Raw genomic sequence first — 17,433 nt, 5'->3', positions numbered from 1 at the left:
ACAGTATCTGAACAAATAAACTCAATTTCTCAGTCCGTCTCTCCTTTAATTCAGGAAGCAAATAAGGTTAATTCTTTATTAACTCATTTTGTCATGCCCATTAAGCTAATTTCTGAGGGCCGTGAAATCCCCTGCTCTGCTATGCTGGACTCTGGGGCTGGAGGAAACTTTATGGATATAGAGTTTGCCCACCACAATAACATTCAAGCCATAAATACATCTTCTCCTATTGAGATGGAGACAGTTGATGGTTCACCCTTATCCTCAGGACCTGGTACCCATAAAACCGTTCCTTTGGTAATCCAGTTTGAGGCGGATCATCGTGAGACCATCAGCTTTCAGTTGATCACATCACCCAAATTTCCCATCATTTTGGGCATTCCGTGGTTCTCCACTCACAATCCCTCTATCAACTGGGGAGCACGGACCATAGATTTCACATCCTCCCACTGCAAGGAACACTGTAGGGAATCTTATCAAACAAGTTCTCCGCTGGTCAAGGAATTGCAAGTTGGTGTGGTAACTACCCAGTCATATGACGACTTGCCTCCACAATACCATGCATTCCGGGATGTCTGTGATAAGAAAAATGCAGATCAATTACCTCCTCATCGCCCATACGATTGCCCCATTGAGCTGCTTCCAGGGGCCGAAATACCTTTTGGCCGCCTTTTTAATCTCTCAGAACCTGAATTAAAAGTGCTCAGGGAGTGGCTTGATGAAAATTTAGAAAAGGGTTTTATTAGACACTCAACATCTCCTGCAGGAGCAGCTCTATTCTTTGTTGAAAAGAAAGACTCCACCTTGCGTCCATGCATTGATTACAGGCACATGAATAAGGTCACAATTAAAAACCGTTATCCACTCCCCTTGATCTCGGAAATGTTGGAAAGACTTCGTTCTGCCAAAGTGTTTACAAAACTTGACCTACGGGGGGCATATAACCTGGTCCGTATTCGTTCAGGAGATGAATGGAAAACCGCCTTTAGAACCAGATATGGGCATTTTGAGTCCTTGGTCATGCCTTTTGGTCTCTGCAATGCCCCTGCGACCTTTCAGCACTTCATAAATGATGTTTTTCGAGATCTGTTGGACCAATTTGTCATTGCTTATCTGGATGACATCCTTATCTTTTCTGATAACCTGGAAGAGCACCGCAAGCATGTTTGCATTGTCTTTGAAAGATTAAGGCAGAATCGACTTTACATCAAATTGGAGAAATGTGAGTTTGAACAAACCCAGATCCAGTTCTTAGGGTATATTATTTCTCCAGATGGTGTGGGCATGGATCCTGAGAAGATTAAAGCAGTGGTAGATTGGCCTGCCCCCGGAAACATTAAGGAAATCCAACGATTTGTCGGGTTTGCCAACTTTTACCGAAAATTTATAAGGAACTTCTCTAAGGTGATAGCTCCAATTACCCAGCTAACAAAGAAAGGGGTGCCCTTTGTGTGGTCATCTGAGGCACAGGCTGCTTTTGGAAAGTTAAAAACTCTTTTTACTTCTGCACCAGTATTGGTACATCCCAATCCTGAATTACCTTTTATAGTGGAAGTGGATGCTTCAAACTCTGCCGTGGGAGCTATCCTCTCCCAACGACATGGTGAAAAGATGCAGCTACATCCTTGTGCTTACTTTTCTCGTGTAATGTCTTCAGCCGAAAGAAATTATGACATTGGGAATAAGGAGTTGCTAGCAATTAAAGAAGCATTTTCTGAATGGAGGCATTTGCTGGAAGGCGCTAAGCATCCTGTAACCGTTCTCACTGATCATAAGAATCTGGAATTCATTCGTTCTGCCAAGAGATTGTCTTCTAGACAAGCACGTTGGTCATTATTCTTTTCCAGGTTCAATTTTATTATCTCATATCGACCTGGGTCAAGGAATGGTAAGGCTGATGCCTTATCACGAATGTTGTCTGGGCCTCTCCAGGAAGACAACTCTGAATACACAGTCCTGCCTCAAAAGAACTTTCTAGGTGTCACAAGTTCTAAAGCATTCTTGAGTCTTCTCAAGGAAGGGTATGAGAATGACCCACTCCTCAAAGATCCTCCTATGAACATCATCCTTGATTACAAGAATGGCTTCTGGACTCAAGCACATCGCCTCTATGTACCTGAAGTTGCTCGGGTTGAAGTCCTCAAGTTGGTTCATGACTCCAAACTTGCTGGACATTTTGGAGTTTCTAAGACGGAGGAACTTTTATCCCGTTCCTTTTGGTGGCCTGGGTACAAAAGAGATGTCAAAAGTTATGTAGCCTCGTGCCTGGTCTGTGCTCGCAATAAGACACCCCGAGCTTCTCCTTTGGGGTTGCTCCAGCCACTCCCTGTCCCATCAAGACCATGGGGATCAATTTCTATGGACTTTGTGGTTGATTTACCCCCCTCTAAAGAAATGACCACTATCTTGGTTGTTATTGACCGCTTCACTAAGATGGCTCACTTCATACCAGTGAAGGGGGTACCCTCTGCAGAACAAACTGCAGAGTTGATGGTTCGAGAAGTCTTTAGACTACATGGAATTCCAGAAGATGTAGTTTCTGACCGAGGAGTACAGTTCACTTCAAAATTTTGGAAAAGCTTTTGCTCAGCTTTAGGAGTAACAATTAATCTATCTTCTGCTTTTCATCCTCAGTCTAATGGTCAGACCGAGAGGACCAATCAAACGTTAGAGCAGTACCTCCGATGTTTTGTTAGTTATCTTCAGGATGACTGGGTGGACTATCTTCCTACAGCGGAGTTTGCTTATAACAATTCTAAACATAGCTCCACCTCTCAGACCCCTTTTTTCCTAAATACCGGGCTTCATCCAGCTTTTATCCCTGATCTCCCTATCTCAACTCCAATTCCTGCTGTTACCAACAGATTAACTGCTTTACAGGAGATCCAGGGAAAATTGATCGAGACTTTGAGGGAAGCTCAGGAAAGTTACAAGAAGGCTGCAGATAGACATCGCAGAGCACTTCCTACCTTTCATGTGGGTGATCAAGTTTGGTTATCTACTAAAAATCTGAAGGTTCATGTTCCATCTGCAAAGTTGGGACAAAAGTTTGTGGGACCTTTCCAGATCTTGGCCCAGATCAACCCAGTTGCCTTTCGCCTAAAACTTCCAGCAAGTATGAAGATTCACCCTGTGTTTCACATTTCGCTACTTAAACCTTTTCACGAAAATACTTTTTCTGGAAGAACACTTCCACCCCCTCCACCTGTTGAGGTACAGGGTGAGGAAGAATACGTGGTGGAGAAAATTCTTGATTCCAGGATCTATAGGAACAAATTGCAATATCTGGTTCAATGGGAAGGATACGGGACAGAAGAAAATTCTTGGGAGCCTGAGCAGAACGTTCATGCTCCTAGATTAACAAGAGAATTCCACCAGAGGTTCCCTCACAAACCAGGCCCTAAGACGTCCAGTGGACGTCCTGGGAGGAGGGGAGTACTGTCAGGACCTGGATTTGAACCTGGGACCTCAGCTATGTCTGGCAGTGAACCTTCTCACTGAGCTATCTGGGATGCTGGACAGCTCCCTGTCTGATCTGCTGGACAAACCCATCTGATCCATTGAACATTCCTGCCTTGTGTCTTGATTGTCTTGAACCTTGAACCCCTTGCTCCTCCCACGAACTTCCTGATATAAGCCATGTCTCAGCACAATATTCTGGCAAGGAGGAAGTGCAATCTCCAGCCTATATCTCGCTCCTGTCTTCCCTGCTGCCGTCCATATTTGCTACTGCTCGTTACCGACCACTTGGCTTGTTATCGACTACGCTTCTGCCTGATCCCAACCTACAAATACTTATTACCGACCCCTTGGCTTGTTATCGACTACGCTTCTGTTTGATCCTCACCTGCTTATCTGCTATTGTACCCCGGCTTTCTCACCTCCTGGTGGGGCAATCCTGAGGACCGCGACCTGGCGCTAACACGCAGCAAAATCCATCTTCACCTTCAGAAGCTCTGGTGAATACCGGTTAGCGCTTAGATTCCGCACCTCAGGTGACCCCGTGTCATCAGCCAGGGTGACCTGTTCTGCTGCTATAGCTACTGGCCTCTGAGCCTGACTCCAGACCGTGACAGGTTATGGGCGTAGGTTACGTTCACGTCGACTAAACATTGAGCCGGCGTAACTTAGGGAGAAAATTTGACGTGATACTGAGCATGCGCGCGCATGCGCCGTTCGTTAGGTGCGTCATTTACGCGGGGGCACGATTCATTTCCATACAACACGCCCCCTACCAGCCTACTTTGAATTACGCGGGCTTACGCCAGCCTATTTACGCTACACTGCCGCAACTTACCAAGCAACTGCTTTGTGAATACTGCACTTGCCTGTCTAAGTTGCGGCGGCATAGCGTAAATAGGATACGCTATGCCCGCACAAAGATGCGCCCAGATACGTGAATCTGGCCCTATATCTCCACTTGCTACTCTATGTTGTTACTCAGACATCTCATATGATACCCAACAAAAGCTAGAGAGCATTGGACTGGTGACTTAGGTACCTTAGATGCAGATCAGTGGTTAACTGCTCTTAGTAATGTGCCTACGATTTCACTTAACCTCATACAGAGATAATTCCAACTATATATATATATATATATATATATATATATATATATATATATATATATATATATATACACTCACTTTATACCTCTGAGGCTTCGTACACACGGGCAAGAATCTCGTCAGGAAAAAAACGTTTTTACCGACGAGATTCTTGGCAAGAATCTCTTGCCGCCCGAGTGTACACACAGACCTTTCAAAAGAACCGCGGTTCTCTTGAAAGGCAAGAACGCAGTGACGTCATCGCGTACAACAAGCATTCGCTCGTCACATTTGATGCCGGCGCCGCCATCTTGCTTCGCCCTACCTATGCCGTAGAAGCTACTGCGCATGCGTCAGTCATTTCGAGCATGCGCGGGTATCCACGGCGACAGGTAAGTATACACACTCTTGGGTTTCTCGTCGGGAAACAGGCCGACAAGAATCTCAACGAGAAAATAGAGAGCAGGATCTATATTTTTCTCGTCGAGATTCTGGCCAGATTTCCAGACGAGAAACCTGAAAGCCTTGTACACACGCTCGGTTTACTCGGCAAGAAAGCTCTGCCAGCAGTTTTCTTGCTGGTTCTTGCCGAGAAAACCGAGCATGTGTACGAGGCTTGAATTCTTTAAAAGGGGGCTTTCCCCAACTGCCATTTTTCATAGATGTTAGGGACCTTGGGGACTTGTTGAATATATGTTGGCATTGTCTAGAATTAGAACAGTACTGCCATTCTGACACCTTATCAACCAACAATAGATTGATCAAATGAATATGTATTTGTTGATGGAAAAGAATATCCAGTTACTGCACATAGGGGAGCCTATACTAAGTTTGAAAAAAATATGGGGACAATGGTCCAAGATAGACTTGTGGATGTTAAGGGACCTTGGGGACTTGTTGCAAATGCTTTGGCATTGTCCAGAATTAGAACAAGCACCTTTCAGTTAGAGTTTACCTTTCATATTCTTGTTCCCAAAACCCCTTTGATTTGTGTTCTTGGTGTCCTGAAGAGATCATCTTCCCCTTTCCAACCAGCAATAGATTGATCAAATGAATATGTATTGGTTTACAGAGAAGAATCCAATCACTGTACATAGAAGAGCTTATACTAAGTTTGAAAAAATATGGGGACAATGGCTCAACATCCTGGCTTAGCAACTCCTAAATTGGTCCAAGATAGACTTGTGGATGTTAAGGGACCTTGGGGACTTGTTGCATATGCTTTGGCATTGTCCAGAATTACAATAGTACTGGCGTTCAGTCATCTTTCAGTTAGACTTCACCTTTCATATTCTTGTTCCCAAAACCCTTGTGGTTTGGTGTTTTTAGTGTCCTGGAAAGATCATCTTCGCCCTACCAACCTGCAATGGATTGATCAAATGAATATGTATTGGTCGATGGAGAAGAATATCCAATTACTGTACATAGTGGAGCTTATACTAGGTATAAAATTAAAAGGGGACAGTGGCTCGACATCCCGGCATAGCAACGCTTGAATTGGTCCAAGATATATTTATCCTTTGTTTTTATACATCTCTATTGCAAGTGTATAGGGGTCAAGATGTTGAGATGAGAGTTCTCTTTGGACATACTGTATTATGACTGGAAGAAATGCTTTTGCCTCATTGCCTGTTAAAACTTTACACTGTTGGAGTATATCATGAGTTGTCACACAACATGAGTTGAATAATGGATGTTTGACACAGTGCTGTATGTTTTTACATTTAAAGAAAAAAAAAACATAAAAAAAAAAAAAAAAAAATAGAATATCGTTACCTGTAGCAAAGCTTCCATTTTCTGACGTTTAGCAGGATTCCTGTATCCAGGACCTATAGCACTTATTAATGGAGGAATCTCCTCATCAGGATACTGTCTCTCTACATGATCCGAGCTTTGCAATGTGGCATCTCCTATTAACCTAAATGATTACAAGGACGTGTTTATAGGAAAATTCCAGTTCTGATCAAAATCACTTAGCAAAATAATGTGTACTTCTCAGGACTCCAAACAATCCACCCGTTGACATCCCCCCTGGTCTGTCAGTCAATTGGGCCCCTGCTTCTCTCTGGGCTGTGAGCAGTTGCTTTATCATTTCCCCTGAATCTCCTCCCTCCTCTCCTCTATGCCCTGGGTGTCTCCTCCCTTCTCCTCTTTCAGACAATCGGGTGACAGGTCTCATGACCCACATCCTGATTGGCCAAAAGAAAAATCAGTGTTACAATAGCGAATAGCCATTGGCCATTGTCACACAATGGGTGAGCTTCGGGCGCAGTGCTTTGCGCCACTAGCCCATACTTTTTTAAAGCCTCTGGCTTCAATCACGTGCTTCAAAAAAAAAACCTGATTGGAATCCATGTATCCAGTGCCCTGAATGTAGACCAGGGGGCCGGAGGCATTGATAGGGGAGGCGGCACCTGTGCGCCTCTAATGGATGGGCTGCTACTGGTCAGATGTATTCTATCTAATGCTGGAACTGTAAATTCGAGTATATCTAAAGCCAAACTCTTTGTTTTTCATTTTGGATAGAGAATTGTATGGTCAAAATATGTGTGCCATTGGGGAGATTTCCCTTCACGTCCTGTCTTGGACACACAAAGTGAGAGGGAATCCCTCCAAAATTAGATAAATTCCCTCTTTGACAGTTGTTATTGGAACACCCATAAGCAGGTACCTAATATGTTACTGGTTATTTACACTGGGTGTTAATGGTTGGTAAATTGTACTATCCAGTGCTATCCATGCTAACATGCACTTTATTCATCTGCTGGAGACAACTGAAAACGTTAGATTTCCTATCACTTTCTGTCCTGCTGACAGTTGTTACCAGGCTCAGTAGGGAGTGTGATTTTTCAAAGTGAGGCAGGTGTCCTAACCCTTACCTACATATTCTAAAGCTTACCCTTTTAGGAAAACATTAAGAAAATGAAGGCCTTTAAACATCACACACCATTACTAAAATATTGTATTATTATATTGCTATAGGATGAACATAAAAAAGGGGTTAAATACCTTCTGAGATCATCTGATACAGGATTTCCCTCTACTTCTGTCTGTGATTTACTTAGAATGTCTGGGCATTCATCTGGATATTGTCTAAATATTATCCTCAGTTCATCAGCCAGCAGATCACCGATCCTCAGATTGGGGCAAGAAACACTTTTCTACAATGATTCAACATTTAACATAGGTGTTACTGATAGTCCATTTCAGTAGATACTGTGAAATCATGACAAATCTGCATATTTATTTTTAGGGCTATGTCATTAATGGGTTAACCCAAAACATAATATATTGCAGCTTACCAATCCTTAGATGTGGTGGCTGCATTTGTTTCCGTTTTTTTTTTTTTTACCCCCCCCCCCCCTCTGTTTTCCCCTGGTGATCTGGCCAGTAACACACCTCCTGTATCAGAGTGCCACCACTCTGGATGAAGGAGCACAGGGGCACTTTTGGACAGCACACATATGCATCTACGGCTGCCTGAGGTTGTGTGCTAAAAGCATGCTCACTGTGAGCTCCCAGCATACTGACTGAGTTGCCACCGACAGCTCTCGGTCTCAGCTTCTGATTGGTAGCCAGTGGGACGAGCTCCCGATCATGAGAGCCAATGACAGCAGTCACATGATAAAGAAGCCCCATCACTTTCTGGGGGCATTAAAACCCACCAAGAGGCAGTGTGAGGGGTTTGAATAAAGAATGTATAAAAAAATACTACATAAAATTACATGCTGTCACACGGACCGACGGACCGTTTTCATCGGTTCACAGCTGAAGCAGACTGATGGTCTGATGTGCGTACACACCATCGTTTCAAAAACCAATCGGGTCAGAACGCGGCGACGTAAAACACACGACGTGCTGAAAAAAAATGAAGTTCAATGCTTCCAAGCATGCGTCGACTTGATTCTGAGCATGTGCGGGTTTTGAACCGATGCTTTTGTGTACTAACCATTGGTTTGGACCAATCGGTCAGCGGTCCATCGGTTCGATTTTAAAGCAAGTTCTCAAATTTTTGTCCGAAGGACAACAGACCGATGGGCCGCACACATGGTCGGTTTGGCCTGATGAAACTGGACTTCAGACCGTTTTCATCGGTTTGGACCGACCGTGTGTACGCGGCCTCAGTCCAGTCCTTTACTGCATGTAATGGGCTCCTTGACTGATGTGTGTTCTCTCTGTACTCCATAACATGTATCCATACAAAAATGGACTTATGAAAACGAATACCTTACAGGTCTATGGGAAAGCAAAATATGCTTAAAGTAGAGTAGATAACCTTTAAGTCAAATGCATCTGTCAATGAATTCTGAATTAATTCGGAAGTATCTCAAATGGAGGCCATGGACACAATCCCATAGTCCTTCGAGAAAGGCCCTAAAATATTTTTTTTAGCCCTGCAAATATACAATAAATACTTTTAAGTAGGTTCTACGTAGAAAGACAACCTTAATCAATGTGCACTTGGCATAACCGTTTTCTTCTTCTGTGTTCTGCTCTTCCTCGTGTCTGAATGAACATGGGGTTGTCACAGCTTCACCTGTCAGAAAACATTAAGATATACTTGGTAATGTGCTGGATGACAACCTGTGCTCCTTATAACTGTATCTGTGTCTTTTCCTAAACAAGCTAAACTCAACTAACAGCAAAAGTTGTCCATCCTACAATTATAACAAATCAAGGACAGACATAAAAAAGACAAGGGCCCGGATTCACAAAGCACTTACGCCGACGTATCTCCAGATATGCCGCGTAAGTGCAAATATGTGCCGTCGTATCTATGCGCCGGACTCAGAAACCAAGATACGCCTGAAAATAGGCTTCATCCGACCGATGTAACTTGCCTACGCCGGCGTATCGTGGGCGCATATTTACGCTTGACCAGTGTCATCTTAAGAGCATTATAGGCCCCCGGGCAATACAGTGCACTGGGGCCCTGTCTACACAATCACGCACGAGAATTTACTGACAAAAATCATAAAATTTACTGGCAGAACCACATCTTTTACTGCCAGTGCAAAAAAAAGTACCTAAAATTACAGTTTTCAGTGCCGAACAATGCAAATGTCAGTATTTAAACTATGTGAAAAATAACTACAGCGCTAAATTAAATACTCAAAAATTATAACATTAATAAATCACCAAATAATAAAAAGCTGCAAAAATATTTGGTAGTGGGTCAAACAAAGTAAAAAATGTGTATAATAAAAATATTGCGCTAATTATTAACTTAATTATGCCAACCGTGCTGAAACAGTGATTCAAAAAACAATATAGAAACAAATCCACAAATTGTGTCCAATTGTATATAGACTGTGCACCAGTGTTTCAACGAAAACAACAACACCCAGTTCAGTGCAGTGATAGGATTAATCGATGTGATCACAGACACACTCTCCTGCTTCACAGATGGGGGGGATCTCCTCCACACAGACACCGCTCATGAAAAAAGGGAAAGGAGACAGCTCATTGCACAGATGGTATGGCACCAAAAAAAACAACAGATATTCCTCTAGAATGGCACACTCACGCTACCGCCGTTAAAACAAAGCATAGATCTCCAATGCACCAATCCTCCATAGGGCCGCTCAGCTGATGTTGCATCTACTCATTCAGATCCACTGTCCGTCCCGCTCGTAGCTCCTCCCCCACGCGTTACGTCAATGGTCACTTGACTTACTCATGGGTCACTCCCCATCAGCCCTCAGCTGTTGATATTTATAGTCAGTGAGGCTGACAGGTAAAAACGGGAGCGAAGGAGTGATTGCACATCGTCATCATTGCTGGCATTCAAAGGATTAAACATGCATTGTACACAATATCTAATGCATGTTAGCAATTTTAATAAGAACTTAAATGTTTAAAAACTTTATCTAAAAACTTTACCGATTATGGCATTAATAGACACTGAGGATATGCATCAAAGGCATAGCAGCCTCTAGTGTCTAAACACAATATTGCAGCTTGTATTACAAAAAACCTTATCAAGCAATCAATTAGACACAAATATAATCGCATTATTAGCATACACTTACAAATATACAATAAAATAAAAATCCCAAATATATTGCGGTTTTAAGACCCATAGATGCTCTATGAATAAATTACAGATATGATTTAAAAGTTAAAATTATTTTAAAAATATTTTAAAATTTAAAATTTAAAATATAAAAATACAGAGAGGAATTCAGTATATACAATATCACAAATACTTAATTAGTTATCAGAGATGAAACAATTGAGGTCGAATTCTATATTTAACCCATTGGGCGATAAAGACCTCATTTCGTGTATCCATCTTGATTCTGTTTGGCTTAAAGTCCGTACCATATGGCTACCTCTCCAATGGGGGTTATATTTAGCAATTGCCCAAAATTTAAGATCTTTAGGATTCATATTGTGGCAAGAAGCGAAATGGCGCGACACATTATGATTCGGAAAGCCCTTTTCAATATTTTGAACATGTTCCCTGAGCCTTTTCCATAGAGGTCTTTTTGTGCGACCAATGTACTGCAGAGAGCACGAACATTGTAGAGCATAAACAACACCCTCTGTTCTGCATGTTATTAAGTCTTTTATTTGATATTCCTTTTGTGTAACATTGGACGTGAAGCTGGAACATTTTTGACCATTAAAGTTGGTCTTTTTGCAGGCAAAACACCTTTTACAAGGAAAGAAACCTTTTCCCTGAAAAAAGGTAAGAGTATTTGATTTGGTGGGGGGATCGGGTACATTTTTAGCCACCAAATCCCTCAAAGAGGGAGCACGTCTGTATATTACCCTTGGCATACTTGGAAGTATGCATTGCAGCTGTTGATCAGCTTGCAATATAGACCAATGCCGTTTGAAGATCAATTCCAGTTGTCTGTGTTGGACATTGTAGTCCAAAATTATTGGTATATTGTCATCCATGATTTTGTTTGTGATTTTATCTTCAATTAGTGTCTCTCTCGGTATATCTAACACGTTTTTTATTTGCGTCTGGATGAAACTACTGTCATACCCTTTTTTGGTGAATCTCTCACCAATCCAGTTGGCTTGTTCCAAATAGGTCTGAGGATCGGTACAATTCCTGCGGATTCTTACTAATTGACCTTTCGGTATGTTAATGAGCCATGGATCATGATGGCAGCTATCTACCGGGATATAGCTGTTCCGTTCTACCGGTTTGAAAAAGGTTTTCGTAATGATCTTTTGAGCTTCAAGTGAAATTTCTAAATCCAGAAATTGTATCTTTTTATCATTGATGGTATAGGTAAGTACAATGTTTTTCTGGTTAAGATTCAATTTCTCAAAGAATTGAACCAATGATTCCGCATCTCCCTTCCATATGAGGATACAATCATCGATGAATCTTTTATATAAAACCAATTGATCTGGCAAGTTCTGATAAATTGCAACTTCCTCCCACTCGGCCATAAAGACATTGGCAACACTAGGTGCATATTTGGCTCCCATGCCAATGCCATTTAATTGCCGGTAATACTTTTGTCTATACCAAAAATAGTTATGTTGTAGGCCGAATGCCAAACATCTCAACACAAATCTATTCTGTCTAGACACAAGTGACCCAAATTTATTTAAAGCCCATTTCGATGCCTGGATTGCTTCTAAATGATTTATAATAGTGTAGAGCGAGGACACATCAGCTGTTGCTAGTAGGTAGTTCTCCGATGTTTCAACCTTTACAGTATCCAAAATCTGGATCAAATGTTTAGTGTCCCTTAGGTAAGCCCTAGTTTGTGGGACCAACGGTTGAATGAACTTATCTACATACTGTCCTAATCTTGCATTTATGGACTGAATACCATTAATAATGGGTCTCCCTGGGGGTCTTAAAGGGTCCTTATGAATCTTCGGAATTGTATATATAATGGGAACCCTACAATTATCAGGGACTAAGTACTTGGATTCTCTTTTATGGAGTACTCCTTTTTCCTTTCCTCTTTGTACCAGATCAATTAATTCATCCTTGTATTCATTTGTAGGATTTCCTCTCAATTTAATATATGTGCTGGAATCTTGCAGTTGGTTTTCCAATTCTTCATAATAGTATTCTTTTGAAAGTACCACTATGGCTCCTCCTTTGTCCGCAGGTCTAATTATGACCTGTTTGTTTTCCTCTAATTCTTTTATTCCTTTATGTATACTTGTAGAATCAGGGACTTTTTTTACTTTCAATTTGTCCAGATCTCTGAGTACCAATTTATTGAAAACTTCAACATGTTCATTATTATGGACTTGGGGATTAAATAATGATTTGTTCCTCAGTTGGCTATGTTGAACTCTCCCTAAAGGATTTTGATCCTGTATTCCTTTAATAGGTTGGTTCATCATATATTTTTTGATATTAAGCTTCCTGGTATACTTCTGTATATCTACATAGACATCGAATTTGCTTAAGTTGCGTTTTGGTGCAAACTTAAGCCCTTTATCCAGAGTTAAAAGTTCCGTGCGTGTTAGTTCAATTCCACTAATATTATAAATGCCCTCCCCTACTAGACTTTCCTTCTTTTGTTGGATCTTGTATCCTCCTCTGCATCCTCTCTTTCGTTTGGGCTTCGCATATGTGTCGTTTGATCGTACCGTGGAGGAGTTCTCTCGCTCCGACGATACTCTAAAAAAGACCGTGAATCGTTTTCCTCTCTGTAATTCCCCAGTGGTTCATATTTATTCAGCGTGGGTATGGGACTTCTTCTATTATCATAATGATAATAATCCCTGGGAGTTGAGCTCCCATAGTTATATTGTTGGGATAGTGGTCTAGATTGCTGTTGGGGATAATTATCCCTCGGATCCCTACAGTCATGTGTATAGTACTGATGGTCCTGTTGGTAACCGTACTGTTGTCCCCCTTGGTAATCCTGTCGATTTTGTGGAGGTTTAGACTGTTTTTGGTTATTCTTGTTTTTCCAAGCCGGTTTTCTCGGAGATTTAGATCTTGGTTTCTGATTGTTCTTATTCCCCCACCAGGGTTTTGGGGTTTTAGGTTCATTATGGTCATTTCTTGATGATCTTGGTGGATTGCTGGAACCATAGCCATTATGATTGTCCCTATACAATCTACCATCCTCACCACCATTACTACCGGTGGGTTCCGGAGATCTATATCTCATCTCTCTCCTTGGAGAAACTATTCGAACCTCCCTATCCGGGGATGATGAGATTGATCCCCTATTGCTATCCTTGAGATTAATTTGCCACTTGAAGGTCTGGTGCTGTTTATAATCATTGGTATCCCTAAGATATTTTCTCTTCTTCCGTTGTTTAATTTCAATATCTTTTTGTTCTAAAACTTTATTTAATTGGGCTGTGAGTGTTAAAAAGGACGTGCTTTCCTTATGCTCATCTAGAAAAACTTTGCACTCTGCAATCTGTTTATTAATCATGGAAAGTTTTCTTTGTTTCCGTTTGATTAAAAATTGTAATACTTCTGTCCCTTTCACATTAAAAAATTGATACCATTCTTCTATAGAATCTTTATCTAGAAGACCATCATTTATTGGTACATCCCATCTCAGTCTCCGCGGTACAATACCTTCTTTTATATATTGTTCATGGGTTGTAAGATCCCACCAAACACTCACTTTCTTCTCCATTAGGTGTCCAAACTTTCTAAAAGTGGTATCAAGGTCAGCCACTTCAGAAACAGGTTTGGTGGTGAACACATCTTTTAAATCAACAGTGCGGTTCTCAATAAATTTGAATATATCCATAATTTTGCTGCTAATAGTGAAAGGATGACCAGTGAAAATATGTGAAAAATAACTACAGCGCTAAATTAAATACTCAAAAATTATAACATTAATAAATCACCAAATAATAAAAAGCTGCAAAAATATTTGGTAGTGGGTCAAACAAAGTAAAAAATGTGTATAATAAAAATATTGCGCTAATTATTAACTTAATTATGCCAACCGTGCTGAAACAGTGATTCAAAAAACAATATAGAAACAAATCCACAAATTGTGTCCAATTGTATATAGACTGTGCACCAGTGTTTCAACGAAAACAACAACACCCAGTTCAGTGCAGTGATAGGATTAATCGATGTGATCACAGACACACTCTCCTGCTTCACAGATGGGGGGGATCTCCTCCACACAGACACCGCTCATGAAAAAAGGGAAAGGAGACAGCTCATTGCACAGATGGTATGGCACCAAAAAAAACAACAGATATTCCTCTAGAATGGCACACTCACGCTACCGCCGTTAAAACAAAGCATAGATCTCCAATGCACCAATCCTCCATAGGGCCGCTCAGCTGATGTTGCATCTACTCATTCAGATCCACTGTCCGTCCCGCTCGTAGCTCCTCCCCCACGCGTTACGTCAATGGTCACTTGACTTACTCATGGGTCACTCCCCATCAGCCCTCAGCTGTTGATATTTATAGTCAGTGAGGCTGACAGGTAAAAACGGGAGCGAAGGAGTGATTGCACATCGTCATCATTGCTGGCATTCAAAGGATTAAACATGCATTGTACACAATATCTAATGCATGTTAGCAATTTTAATAAGAACTTAAATGTTTAAAAACTTTATCTAAAAACTTTACCGATTATGGCATTAATAGACACTGAGGATATGCATCAAAGGCATAGCAGCCTCTAGTGTCTAAACACAATATTGCAGCTTGTATTACAAAAAACCTTATCAAGCAATCAATTAGACACAAATATAATCGCATTATTAGCATACACTTACAAATATACAATAAAATAAAAATCCCAAATATATTGCGGTTTTAAGACCCATAGATGCTCTATGAATAAATTACAGATATGATTTAAAAGTTAAAATTATTTTAAAAATATTTTAAAATTTAAAATTTAAAATATAAAAATACAGAGAGGAATTCAGTATATACAATATCACAAATACTTAATTAGTTATCAGAGATGAAACAATTGAGGTCGAATTCTATATTTAACCCATTGGGCGATAAAGACCTCATTTCGTGTATCCATCTTGATTCTGTTTGGCTTAAAGTCCGTACCATATGGCTACCTCTCCAATGGGGGTTATATTTAGCAATTGCCCAAAATTTAAGATCTTTAGGATTCATATTGTGGCAAGAAGCGAAATGGCGCGACACATTATGATTCGGAAAGCCCTTTTCAATATTTTGAACATGTTCCCTGAGCCTTTTCCATAGAGGTCTTTTTGTGCGACCAATGTACTGCAGAGAGCACGAACATTGTAGAGCATAAACAACACCCTCTGTTCTGCATGTTATTAAGTCTTTTATTTGATATTCCTTTTGTGTAACATTGGACGTGAAGCTGGAACATTTTTGACCATTAAAGTTGGTCTTTTTGCAGGCAAAACACCTTTTACAAGGAAAGAAACCTTTTCCCTGAAAAAAGGTAAGAGTATTTGATTTGGTGGGGGGATCGGGTACATTTTTAGCCACCAAATCCCTCAAAGAGGGAGCACGTCTGTATATTACCCTTGGCATACTTGGAAGTATGCATTGCAGCTGTTGATCAGCTTGCAATATAGACCAATGCCGTTTGAAGATCAATTCCAGTTGTCTGTGTTGGACATTGTAGTCCAAAATTATTGGTATATTGTCATCCATGATTTTGTTTGTGATTTTATCTTCAATTAGTGTCTCTCTCGGTATATCTAACACGTTTTTTATTTGCGTCTGGATGAAACTACTGTCATACCCTTTTTTGGTGAATCTCTCACCAATCCAGTTGGCTTGTTCCAAATAGGTCTGAGGATCGGTACAATTCCTGCGGATTCTTACTAATTGACCTTTCGGTATGTTAATGAGCCATGGATCATGATGGCAGCTATCTACCGGGATATAGCTGTTCCGTTCTACCGGTTTGAAAAAGGTTTTCGTAATGATCTTTTGAGCTTCAAGTGAAATTTCTAAATCCAGAAATTGTATCTTTTTATCATTGATGGTATAGGTAAGTACAATGTTTTTCTGGTTAAGATTCAATTTCTCAAAGAATTGAACCAATGATTCCGCATCTCCCTTCCATATGAGGATACAATCATCGATGAATCTTTTATATAAAACCAATTGATCTGGCAAGTTCTGATAAATTGCAACTTCCTCCCACTCGGCCATAAAGACATTGGCAACACTAGGTGCATATTTGGCTCCCATGCCAATGCCATTTAATTGCCGGTAATACTTTTGTCTATACCAAAAATAGTTATGTTGTAGGCCGAATGCCAAACATCTCAACACAAATCTATTCTGTCTAGACACAAGTGACCCAAATTTATTTAAAGCCCATTTCGATGCCTGGATTGCTTCTAAATGATTTATAATAGTGTAGAGCGAGGACACATCAGCTGTTGCTAGTAGGTAGTTCTCCGATGTTTCAACCTTTACAGTATCCAAAATCTGGATCAAATGTTTAGTGTCCCTTAGGTAAGCCCTAGTTTGTGGGACCAACGGTTGAATGAACTTATCTACATACTGTCCTAATCTTGCATTTATGGACTGAATACCATTAATAATGGGTCTCCCTGGGGGTCTTAAAGGGTCCTTATGAATCTTCGGAATTGTATATATAATGGGAACCCTACAATTATCAGGGACTAAGTACTTGGATTCTCTTTTATGGAGTACTCCTTTTTCCTTTCCTCTTTGTACCAGATCAATTAATTCATCCTTGTATTCATTTGTAGGATTTCCTCTCAATTTAATATATGTGCTGGAATCTTGCAGTTGGTTTTCCAATTCTTCATAATAGTATTCTTTTGAAAGTACCACTATGGCTCCTCCTTTGTCCGCAGGTCTAATTATGACCTGTTTGTTTTCCTCTAATTCTTTTATTCCTTTATGTATACTTGTAGAATCAGGGACTTTTTTTACTTTCAATTTGTCCAGATCTCTGAGTACCAATTTATTGAAA

The 17,433-nt window shown here is 40.7% G+C and overlaps 1 protein-coding gene across 1 annotated transcript in view; it reads right to left on the bottom strand.

Annotated features, from left to right (window-relative positions):
- Positions 1-17,433, bottom strand: part of CCDC87 (coiled-coil domain containing 87) — a 120,245-nt gene that overhangs the window by 64,841 nt on the left and 37,971 nt on the right. The window contains exons 8-10 of the mRNA XM_040344338.1: positions 8,993-9,084; positions 7,557-7,708; positions 6,324-6,465 (exon numbers count right to left, since the gene is read on the bottom strand). Coding sequence (XP_040200272.1) covers positions 6,324-6,465; positions 7,557-7,708; positions 8,993-9,084 — 386 coding nt within the window. The remainder of the gene's footprint in view (positions 1-6,323; positions 6,466-7,556; positions 7,709-8,992; positions 9,085-17,433) is intronic.

The sequence above is a fragment of the Rana temporaria genome, chromosome 3, assembly GCF_905171775.1.
Source record: "Rana temporaria chromosome 3, aRanTem1.1, whole genome shotgun sequence".
Lineage (NCBI taxonomy): Eukaryota > Metazoa > Chordata > Amphibia > Anura > Ranidae > Rana > Rana temporaria.
Note: the sequence above shows the minus strand (reverse complement) of the source record. Positions and strands in the feature narration are given on the sequence as shown.